Below are 12,033 nucleotides of genomic sequence, written 5' to 3'. Positions count from 1 at the left end.
CCCCCCGACCAAAAGACGGCTCCCAAGACCCGCCTCTCCCCCTCACCCACGAATCAGATCGATCTTCCAAAACAGGGGGCCATACCGGAAGTCCTACACACCAATAAGAGACCAGGATTACCCCCCCCGCACATGAATGTAGATGACGAGTGTACAGGCACGACCAATGGGAGCGCCGCGAAGCTGGCGCACGCGCACCGCAGACAAGGTAAGGTACCTGGGAAATGTAGTTCAAAAGATTTAAAGGTCCGGCCCCTTCCCTTCCGCCTTCCCCAGCCAGTCCTAAATTTCAACAAGTTCCCAACGTATTTGGATAGATATGCTTCCCCGCAAAGATGTGCACTGAGATCTTTACTACTACCACGCAGGAAGAATAGGGTATGGGCCGAAACCTTCCCTCTGGGCCCCTAAAAATTTCACAGCACAGACCACAATTCACAGATTCCTGTCTCTTTTAAGGTTTAACTTTTTAATCAGCCAAACATCTTGCGCAGACCCTGAGCCAGCCCAGCATCCCGTTTCTTCTCCAGAATGACCACCTTCCCCAGCTCCTCCTGGGCTGCCCGGTTTTGCGGGTCTACTGCTAACACCTTCTTGAGGTCAGCAGTTGCTTTTTCCAGGTTCCCAAGCGCAGCCTGAGCCACCCCCCTTCGGTATAATGCCTTTAAATGGCCAGGTTCCCGTTCCAGCACCCGGTCACAGCTCTGAACTGCCAAGTGGGGCTGCCCTAGCAGCAACTGACAAGCAGCGAGATTGGCGTGTAGGGCAGTTCGTTCTGGAGGGCCAGGTGGAGGTAAAGTCAGCAGCAGGCGAAGAGCCCGTCCATAGCATCGGGCGGCCCCTTCAGGGTTCCCAGCTCGAAATAGTTCTGTGCCCCTTGCACGTTCTTCCATGGCCAAAGCTTCCTTCTCACTAGTCCCCAGCTCCCAGGAGTCCCGGCCCTGAGTGAAGGAATCCAGTGTGAGCTTGACAGGAGGTCCAGAGTGCCCAGGAACCTGAAGCTCTACCTCCTCACCTTGACACATGGATTCTAAGCACTTTTCAATGAGCTCCCTCCACGTGCCTTCCTTCCATGATCCTACACCCACAGTTAGTTCTGATGGGCCTTCTGGCAGCCCTGACTCAAAAGGAAACCCAAAAGCCAATACTCGACAATGGGAACCTAGCTTGGGTTTGTCCAAGCCATGGCCCCTGGTTATGATCTTCTTCACGAAGCTCCCATCGGGACAGTACCAGAGATGAGAAGCATGTAAAGGCTCCAGCGTCTCCTTGGTTGGTTCCTGAGATTTATCAGCGTCTAATTCAAGTCCAGCCACTAGTTTTTCAGACCCTTGAGGATCCCCTAGAATCTGCCTGGCTGGATCTTGACTCACTCCTAGCTCAAGAGGTTCAGTTGGAAACTGAGTAGTTGGATCAAGCTTCTCCCAGGAATTCTTTTCCCATTGTTGTTGTGATTGAGAGGCGTCTTCCTCTCTCATTGGACTGACAGGTGGCAGCTCCATTGGGATGACTAATCCCTTTCACCTTCGTGAATCAACAATTTTAATTGGAAAGTGATGGATTTAGGTCAGGGTCAGCGCCTGAAAAGAAAAAAAAAAAAAAACAAGGCTAATTGCAGGGTTCTTATATAGACTCCTCTTCCTTTCCCAGGCCTCTAGTGAAAGTCTCCATTTTCCCGCCCCCACCCCTCCCGAAAAACAATAACAACTGTCTTCCTTGAGTCTCGGTTCCACCGAAATCTAGTTGAGAACTATAAATTCCACAATTCCCTTCGGTTCAGGTAGCCTTTCCAACTACGGCCAGTCGATTGGGCCAAAATGTACCTGAGAGGCCAAAGTGCTTAGCATGGTGGCAGAAGCTGGATTATTCGAATCACCTCTCCTCCCGAAATTCAGTGCTCGACGAATACTTGTCCTCGGAATCTTGTCCCAGATGGAGAGAGAGAACCAACCCTGGAGCGCGCGAGACTGCGAATCTAGTCAACACTTGGCAGCCAATCCGGGAAGGAGGAAGGTGTAATTTTAGCCCGCCCATAGAGCGTGACGTCATTTCCCCCGCAACCACGAAGCTCCAGGCCTTGGCAACAGAACTAGGCCGAAGCAACCGAACAAGACCACATCGAACCCAACCAGCTGCAGGCCTGCTGGCCAGTTTACTGAAAAGTGTTGGAGACCTGAAATGGAGTAGAGTAGGCTGGAGATGTAGCTCAGTTGTGGTGTGCTTGCCTCATATGTGCAAGGTTTGGGGTTCCTTCCCTAGGATCTATCTCCCTCCCAAAAGTGTGAAGAATGTCAGAGAAGGTTAATGATAAGTGACCGCAGTCCATGGCTACCTCAGGCCCTTCTGAACTATTATTATCTCTAAGTTTGGACATCCCAGTGGAGGTCCTGTCCCCTCCTTCCGTCCATTCAAGACAGGGTACTCCAAGACAAACACTCAGGCCTCTTTCTCTCCACTGGTCTTTTATCTTCTGGGACCACCTGAGGCTCCTCCATATCTGGGGGACAGGAAAGGGCGTTCTTGGACTCAGGGCCTTAGGTTTTCCTTCTCTCAGGCTGGCTCTCTACTTCTGGAACCACAATAGTGCCTAACCCCAGTAATCCTGGATAATGCTTTTCAACTATTAATATTCATGTACATCACCTGAGGAAGTTGTTAAATTGCAGACTCGGATTTAGGAAGTTGGATTATGGAACCTGTAATTCTGCATTCCGGTAAGTTTCTAGATGATGGTTTATGCTGCTGGTCTATGAAAACACTGAATTGTTTGATTGTAGAATAACCTCATATCATTTTCTTCCCTCTTTGATCTGTGCTCCTTCAATTTGACCTACATTTTGCATATACAACCGGTATAACCTGCTCCACTAAGTGTAGCATTGGAAATCTGGTCTTCCTTCCAGTAGAAGGTCTAGGGCCTTCTTGTGATTTAGGCTTACTTAGCCAGCTTCCTGACCAGGTTGGGCCAGCACCATTATTTGGGAGAAAAGAATCCCTCTCTCATGGGGAAGGGGACAATTTTCATTACTAGCCACAGTCTTGGGTCAAAGCAGTCCTGTTTTTTGTTTTGTCTGTCGTGGGGCTTAAACTCAGGGTCTGGACTCTCTCTCCCTGAGCAATTTTTGCTCGACTAGTGCTCTACCACTTTGAGCCACAGTGCCATTTCTGGTTTTCTGGTGGCTAATTGGAGACAAAAGTTTCTCAAAGCCTTTCCTGCCCAGGCTGACTTTGAACTGCAAATCTCAGATCTCAGCATTCTGAGTAGCTAGGATTTAAGGCATGAGCCACCAGCCCCCAACTCTGACTCTGTGTTTTGCGTTTCACTTTTTTCCCTCTTGTTTAATTTCTGAGTCTGAGCCAGCATAATCTTAGCTTGCTGCCTCCTCCTTACCCAACACCTCACCATGGCCACCACTGAGATCCTATTGAAAATTAATCCATCTCTCTTCGGTTTCCCTTCCTCCCTTTCTACATCGGGAATATCAAGAAAAGTGATGTCTAGAATGTATCACAGGAGGCTTAATCACACTCCAGTCCCTGCACAGAGATTATTACTTTGTATTATGTATTTTTACTGAGAGGATCACCCCATTGACTCTTCAAAAATAGGTTTTTCCCATTAAAAGAAACTATAGCTAGGTAGATTAGCTCATACCTGAAATGTCAACTATTTAGGAGGAGGTAGATATCAGGAGGATATGGTTGGAAGCCAGCCTAGGCAAAAAGTTATGGAGATCTTATCTGAACCAGTACGATAAGTGTGATAGTTTATTTGTGTGAGAGACCTTAAATAGGGTGACAAAGTCTATCTAGGCTAACATGGGCAAAACTTAAGACCCTATATAAAAAAAAATAATTAAAAGCCCAAAAGGACTGGAGGCATGGCTCAAGTGGTAGAGTGCCTGTCACGCAAGGATGAGTCTCTCAGCTCAAACTCCAGTACCACAAAAAGAATCCCTTTAAGCAGAAAGCTATACCCTGCTACAAATCTATTCTTTTACAATGTTCTGTTGTTGTTAAGGAATATATGTTTTAGTTCCAACAAATTCCACCGTGATGTTGTCTTTTTTGTGCGTGTATTTTATCTCCTCCATACACAAGTATTGAGCACCTGCTCAGGCAACAGGCTAGGAACTGGATACATACAGATGAATGACACAGTTACTGCCTTCATGGGACAGTGACTAAGGAAAGTAAGTCATTACAGAGGTATGAAGAGAAGTGTGATGTTAGAAGAGTGAATCATTAGGGATGAGGGAATGTTGCTTTAGGCTGAGACTTTTTTTTTTTTTTTGGTTGGTCGTGGGGCTTGAACTCTGGGCTTGGTCCCAGTCCCTGCCCTCTTCAGCTCAAGGAGAGTGCTCTACCGCTTGAGCCACAGCGCCACTTCCAAGGCTGAGACATTTTTGCTGACATCTAAAAACAAGTTGGAGCCCGACTGTTGCTCCCACACTGAGAAACACTAAATTAATTAGCCTGCTTTGTCTCTTAGCTGACCCTTTGTCACTACTGTAACTATTATTATTATATACAGCGTATCTTTTGTTATTACTATACTTTTTTTCCTGTCCTCCCGCTTGAACTCAGGACCTGGGCACTGTCCCAGAGCTTCTTTTGCTCAAGCCTTGCATTCTACCACTTGAGCCACATCACCATTTCCAGCTTTTTCTGTATACATGGTACTGAGGAATCCAACCCAGGGCTTCATGCATGCTAGGAAAGCACTCTACCAGTAAGCCCCATTCCCAGCCCTACTATGAGGTTTTCTTATTAGATACAATGTATCCCATCAACCCCACCCCTTTGATCATTCTTATCTCCTTTCCCCACTTCTGAAAATAATTTCACCTGGTTTCATTGTTTTATTTTATCCTTGCAGATATTTATGCCACAATCACTCTCCTCCCAGTAATACCCTCCTCACAATAGAGAACAGTCTACTCTATCATGAATGAAATATTTTTTATTTTTTAAAAGATGATCCTGGGGCTTGGAAGGTGGCTCAGTGATGATAGTGCTTGCCTTGCATGCATGAGGCCCTGGGTTCAATTCCTCAGCACCACATAAGCAGAAAAAGCCAGAAGTGGGCACTGTGGCTCAAGTGGTAGAGCACTAGCCTTGAGCTGAAGAGCTGAGGGACAGCATCCAGGTCCAGAGTTCAAGTCCCATGACTGACAAAAAAAAAAAAGATGATCCTCTATTCTCCCCCCAACTCCCACCAAAAAAGAACAAGAAAACATAAAGGATGATCCATAAAGCCAGGTAAGGTGGTACATACCTGTAATCTCAACTCTCTGAGGGATTGCAAGTTCAAGGCTAGCCTGAATTACATAAAGAAAAAGAAAAAGATCCAGGCACTGGTGGCTCATGCCTATAATTCTAACTACTCAGTAGGCGAGATTTGAGGATTGAGGTTAAAAGCAGCCTGGGCTTTACTTTTGATCCTCTGATCTCAGCCTTCTGAATAGCTAGCATTAAAGGGTGAGTCATTAGCACCAGGCTTAGGCCATGAGACGCTCCAATTCAACAGCAAAAAGCCAGAAGTGAAATGTAGCTCAAGTGACAGCCTTAATTGGAAAAAGCCAAATAAATATGTGAGACTGTGAATTCAACTCCAGTACTGGCATAAAAAAAAAAATTGCTGAGTACTGGTGGCTCATACCTATAATCCTAGCTACTCAGGAGGCTGAGATCTGAGGATCATGGTTCAAAGCCAGCCAAGGCAGGAAAGTCCATGAGACTCTTATGTATAATTAACCACCAGAAAACCAAAGTGATGCTGTGGCTCAAGGGGTAGAGCGCTAACCTTGAGTGAAAGAGCTCAGGGACAACACCCAGGCTCACAGTTCAAGCCCTACAACTGACCCAAAAAAAGCTGGAGCCGGGCGCTGGTGGCTCACGCCTGTAATCCTAGCTACTCAGGAGGCTGAGATCTGAGGATCTCGGTTCAAAGCCAGCCCGGGCAGGAGAGACCGTGAGACTCCTATCTCCAATAAAACCACCAGAAAACCGGAAGTGGCGCTGTAGCTCAAGTGGTAGAGCGCTTGCCTTGAGCTGAAGAGCTGAGGGACAGCGCCCAGGCCCAGAGTTCAAGCCCCACGACCAAAAAAAAAAGCTGGAAGTGGAGGTGTGGCTCAAGTGGTAGAGCACTAGACTTGAACTAAAAAAATCTCAGGGACAGTGCCCAAGTCCTGAGGTCAAGCTTCAGGAAAAAAAAAAAAAGAAGAGAAATCTAATCTGAGTCAGGAATCAGGAAGATGCTTAGGAGGTAGTTTGAGCTTATTTATAAGAAAAAAAATGATTAAAGTTGAAATTTTTTTAATCCAGTCAGTAATCCTTATTGAGGCCTCGCAGCAGTAGACTTTATGCTTCATAGATTTTTAGTTCAATCCCCAGCCTCAAATCAAACAAAGACAGATGGAAACAAATGCAGAAAATGTTCACCAGTAATCTAATAAAGATAGTCCTGTTACAAAATGCTCCAAATACAAATAAGCCGTGGTAAGCAGCAAGGAAGGTATTTCCTCCTAGGGATCATGTGAAAATGCTTCCTAGAGGGATGGCAGGAGAGGAGGGCTCTCAGAGTTGAGCCCTGCAAGATGGTCATCATTCTGCCATAAAGAGGTTAAAGGGAGGTATTGCAGATGGGGAAGCAGCACAGGCAGGCCAGATAAGGACAGGAAAGCTCCTTATCCCTAGCATTCTGTACCTCTCCTTTGCCAAGCTCAGCTCAAGCTCAAGACCCGTGGTGCTGCCCTGTCACCAGGCCAGGAGCCAGCTGGAAGTTTGCACACTCTCACATTCTCCTGCATTCCACACTCCCCACATGGAACCATATGCTGTAATTATGCTCTGCCATTTAGCATCAGCATGAGAGACAAAAATTCTAACTTTCCAAAGGTTAAATAAATTTCCCCTTCTGTTTAGTTTTGGTGGTTTCTGTGGGTTTTCGTTCTGCTGGAATTTGTGTCAAAATCACTCCTCCTTCCTCCTTGCTTCCAAAGCATTTGCTTGTGCTTTGGCTTTTCAGAACGAATGAGGCAGTGAAACAAGACTTTTCTGCAGTATAGTGTTTCATAAGAGCCAGCAGTGATCATGCATTACAACTGCAGTACCCGGCATTGGGCTAAGGGTTTTCTACCTAATATCTCATTTTCTCCCCACATAACTCTATGAGCTTGTTACTTATTCAGACATCTAACTTTTTTTTTCTTTGTGGTGCTGAGATTCAAACCCAGGGCCTTACATATGCTAGGCATGTAGTCTCCCACTGAACCACATCCCCCAAACTCCAGTCTACAAATGTTTAGTGAGAGTGATTTTTGTGCCAAGCACTGTTCTAGGGACAAAGAATAATGCAGCATGCAGGGAGTGGGGAAGGTGGAGGTGGGGAGAGAGAGAGAGAGCCCTGGTAGGTGTTAGGCAATAAAACACAAATATAAAAGAAAGGAAATGTCAGAATGTCAGGGAGTAAAAATGGTAATGATCTAGATAAAGCAAGGTAAGAGAATAGGTAAAAATGCACCCTGGACTGTGTGATGCTAGTGTGTGTGTGTGTGTGTGTGAGTGTGTGTGTGTGTTTGTGTGTGTTTGAGCCACACATCTATTTCCAGTTTTTTGCCGGTTAAATGGAGGTAAGACTTTCGTGGACTTTCTGCTCAGGCTGGCTTCAAACCTCAATTCTCACATCTCAGCCTCCTGATTGACTAGGATTGCAGGTGTGAGCCACACCAGTGCCTGGCTTTGTGATGCTGACTCCAGTGAGGATGCTAAGCCTCTTGTAGAGTTGAGGTTTGCACAGCAATATAAATAATGGAGGAGGGAAGTAGCCAGACCAGCTATCTGGAGTGAGAAAAAAAGGGAGCTCAAAGGCCCTGAGGCAGGGAAAGACTAGATTTTTATATTAAGTCATAATAGGTAGAAGGGAAAGGAAGGCAGAGGGGTGGACAGAATAAGCTAAGGAAAGAGTCATAAGGAACTGGACTCAGAGAGGTCTGGAGGAAAAGGCCTGGGAGGTTTTGTAGGCCTTATAGACTTTGTATTTTGTTCTGTAGGGAAATAAAGGTAAGGTTTCCTTAGCCATCATAAAGTCATGGCCTTTTGGGGGGGGGGGGCAGGAGGGAAAGAAGGGAAAATTCAAGGGAAAAGGTGATATAGTCCCAGAAGAAATGTACTCTACCTGACTTATATAACTGTAAATCCTCTGTACATCCTCTTTATAATAACAATTTAAAAATTTTAAGAAAAGACTCATGGCCAACTCTTTATCATAAAGATGTTTTTCTAGGCCTTTATTTTTTTATTTTTATTATAAAGGTGATGTACAGAGGTGCTACAATGACATAAGTCAGGCGAAGAGTATATTTCTTTTTGGGCAATGTCACCCCTTCCGCCCACTCTCCCAGTGTTTTTCCTCAAATCCCCACCCACAATTTGTATAGTTCATTTTCAACATAGTGTCTAGTGAATACTACTGCTGCATTTGTTTACCCTTTCATAAAAGACATATTAACAAGAAAAAAATCATGACATCTTGCTTATTTAATCTGAGTTTTACTTGGGTTGAGAATCCTCAGAAATGAAGCTCGAAAGACCAGGGAAAGCTGTCCATTTTTCTGCTTAGTGTAGAGGTAGAATTGGAACACAGTGCTGGTGGTGGCTCACATTTGTAATCCTAGCTAGTCAGGAGGCTGGGGTCAGAGGGTCACAGTTTGAGGCCAACCTAGGCAGGAAAGTCCATAAGACTCTGTCTCTAGTTAACCAACATAAAACAGAAACTAGAGGTGTGGCTCAAGTGGTAAAGTACCATTTTTGAGAAAAAAACAAAAAACAAAAAAACAAGCCAAGTGAGAGCATAAGGACTTGATCAAGCCCCAGTACTGGCAGACATGCATGTGTGCTATACAACCCGCCCCCCACACATACACAATAGGATTGGACCAAAAAGGTATGATTTAATGGAAATAATTCAAGGGGAGATACTTGTTAAACTTCTTGGCTTCTCTGCATGGCAGCCGTTCTTCTTGGTATTGGGTGAGACCTCTTGTAATGAGTCTTATGATCTACTATCAGGTCAGAGAATTTCCTAATGGCCAGCTTTTACACAGAAAAGCAGAGGAAGGACATGGTAATTTCTAGGCTTTATGGCTGACTTTGTGATAGAAGGATTTTAGTTTCTATGCTTTCTAAGGAAAAGAGAAAAAGGTAAAGAAGGTTAGGAAGTCAGAAAATCTTGCTTCTCGCTCCTTCTCCTTTAAAGTATGCAGCATAGCCAGTGCTGGTGGCTCAGGCCTGTAATCCTAGCTACTCAGGAGGCTGAGATCTGAGGATCACAGTTCAAAACCAACCCCTGGCAGGAAAGTCTATGAGACTCATCTCCAATTAACCACCAGAAAATGGAAGTGGTGCTGTGGCTCAAAGTGGTAGCTTGGGGACAATGTGCAGCATGACAAAGGATCTTGGGGATTCTGTCATGAGCTCTATTAGAGGGTGATCCATCAGGTAATGTTTGTTGTTGTTTGAACTCTTTTTTTTATTATTTATTTTTTCTTATCATGCTAGGTTTGGAATTGAGAGCCCCAGGCAGTGCTAGCAAAAGACTCTACTAATGGGCTCCAAACTCAGGCCTCACCTGGGGATTTGGGGAAAAAAAAATCCTCTTGGTTTCTGCATAAAGAATGGTTGGGTGCCAGTGGTTCATGCCTGTCATCTCAGGAGGCTGAGATCTAAAGATTGAGGTTTGAAGCCAGCCCAGTCAGGAAAGTCCATGGGACTCTTATTTCCAAGTAAATACCAAAGTGCCACAAGTAAAGCTGTGGCTCAAGTGGTAGAGCGCCAGCCTTGAGCAAAAAGGCTAAGGGAGAGCTTCCAGGCCTCAAATTCAAGCTCTTATGTAGGCACAAAACAAATAGCAACAACAACAACTAAAACAAAAGTCCTAATGTATGAAGCGCCCTGTATGTCTGTCTCTTTCTAATCAGAATTCTGTGATTTTGTTTTGTTTGTTTTTGTGCCAGTCCTGAGGCTTGAACTCAGCCTGGGCACTGTCCCTGAACTTTTTTGCTCAAGGCTGTGAGTATGTGAGCCATAGTTCCACTTCTGGCTTTTTGGTGCTTAATTAGAAATAAAAGTCTCATGGGCTTTTCTACCCATGCTGGCTTCAAACCTCAATCCTCAGATCTGAGCCTCCTGAGTACATAGGATTATATAGGTACCTGGCTAGGGCAACTTTCTTTAGGAGAAAAGTATCTGAAAAAGTATTAGAAAATCACCCAACTATATCCCTTTCCCCTCTCCCTACCCTCCTGTTAGGAATTATACAACTTGCCTTGAAAACAGGAGCCAATTTCCTGATTTTCCAAGGGACAAGCACTGTTCTATTCTGAATACTGTGCTTTTACTATATAGGTAAGGAACAAAGAGGCTTCTGTTTTTCTTTTCAGCGATTAAGGTATATTTACACAATGATGGCAAAGTTTCACCAAGGAGAGTAAGCTGAGCTTTTGAGAGAGATAAGTGGTAGTTCAGGAGTCTCAGCTCTAAGCAGGTGGAATTCTAGTGCCCAGGTGAGGTGGGGCCAGGAATAGGTTGGCTGGTAGATTTTTGGATGAGACCATGAGCAAGTTCTCTTCTGAAAGTTTATAAGGCTGTTCATTCTTTAGTTCTCCTCTCTCTCTCTCTCTCTCTCTTTCTGAAATAGGAGGAAGTTGTTAGGTTGTGAAACTGTGGTCTCCGAGTAGGGAAGGTGAACCGACTAGTGAAAGGTGGGTTAGCGGGCCCATGCACAGGGCCCATAGGAAATGGGACTAACCAGTATGACTGTTGTGTTTTTCCCCAAATGAATATAGCTGGTGCAGTGTGGAGCAGGCACAGAAGGATTTAACCAGGGATAAAATGTGTATGAGGGGCCAAAAGTACAGGGTGTGGGCTGAGAGATGATCACAGGGTTGAACCTAAAGTGGGTAATGAGGATGATGAGAAATACAGTGGATCAAACAACAATAAAATGCTAGGTGCTAGTTAGTGGCTTACGCCAGTAATCCTAGCTACCTTGAAGGCTGAGAACTGAGCGTTATGGTTCAAAGCCAGCCTCAGCAGAAAACCCCATAAGATTCTTAAGTTCAATTAACAATCAAAAAAAGCCAGAAGGACAGTGCCCAGGCCCTGACTTCAAGTCCCAGTACCAACACACACACACACACACACACACACACACACACACATATACGGCAGAAGATATAGGAGAGAACAACAGAGGGAATAAGTTCAATCAGGATACAGTCAATGAAACCTCCCTAATAAACTAATGTCTGCTGATTAAAAGAAATTTATATGTATATATATTTTAAATAAAAGGGAAAATCCAGGCGCTAGTGGCTCATCCTAGCTACTCTGGAGGCTGAGATCTGAGGATCACATTTGAAAGCCAGCTCGGGCAGGAAAGTCTGTGAGACTCTTATCTCCAATTAACCACCAGAAAACTGAAAGTGGTGCTGTGGCTCAAGTGGTAAAGCCACAGGCTCAGAGTTCAAGCCCCAAACTGACAAAAATAAATAAATAAATAAAAATGGGAAATAAGGGCTGAGAATCCATGGTGGAGTGGTTTGCCTGGTATGCATGAGGCCAAACAGACAAAAAATGGAAACAAAAGAAAGGAACCAGACAGAACTAGGAAGACAATGAGCCAGTTGCCACATCTTCAAACAGTGATGGTGGAATGAGGACCAAGAGTCAGGGTGGCAATGGCAGGGTGGGGGTGGGGGGATTCAGAGCGCCAGATTAGATCTTCAGGGTGCAGAGCCTCTCCAGGAAGAGGAAGTCTGTCAGTAGGGCTGTGGGGAGGGCACTAGCACCTGAGGGCACAGCAGTGAGGGAGTTGAGCTAAAGTGGGAGGAGAACTAAACTGGAATACAGAACTAAACTGGACTCCTCCTTCCTGGCGAGGAGTCAGGGTAGGGTGCAGAGGTTGGGTCCAAGTCATTATTACTTACTTCTGTCTACTGCTTTCACTTGATTAACATCAAAGAGTGGGAA

General features: G+C 45.1%; 1 protein-coding gene across 2 annotated transcripts; it reads right to left on the bottom strand.

Moving 5' to 3' along the window:
- Window positions 1-448: 448 nt before the first annotated feature.
- Window positions 449-1,995, bottom strand: Fkbpl (FK506 binding protein like). Of its 2 annotated transcripts, none has more exons than XM_013034981.1 (2): window positions 1,910-1,995; window positions 449-1,580 (listed from the first exon to the last, which is right to left on the bottom strand). In XM_013034981.1, the coding sequence occupies exon 2, from the start codon at window positions 1,500-1,502 to the stop codon at window positions 474-476; it is 1,029 nt and encodes a 342-aa protein (XP_012890435.1). In that variant the 5' UTR covers window positions 1,503-1,580; window positions 1,910-1,995; the 3' UTR covers window positions 449-473. The 2 variants fall into 2 exon arrangements, with proteins under 2 accessions (XP_012890435.1, XP_012890434.1); XM_013034980.1 differs by having other exon boundaries at window positions 1,824-1,984.
- Between the last annotated feature and the right edge of the window lie 10,038 nt (window positions 1,996-12,033).

This window comes from Dipodomys ordii, unplaced genomic scaffold, assembly GCF_000151885.1.
Source record: "Dipodomys ordii isolate 6190 unplaced genomic scaffold, Dord_2.0 Scaffold202, whole genome shotgun sequence".
Taxonomy (NCBI): Eukaryota; Metazoa; Chordata; class Mammalia; order Rodentia; family Heteromyidae; genus Dipodomys; species Dipodomys ordii.
This window is presented reverse-complemented; position numbering and strand designations above follow the sequence as displayed.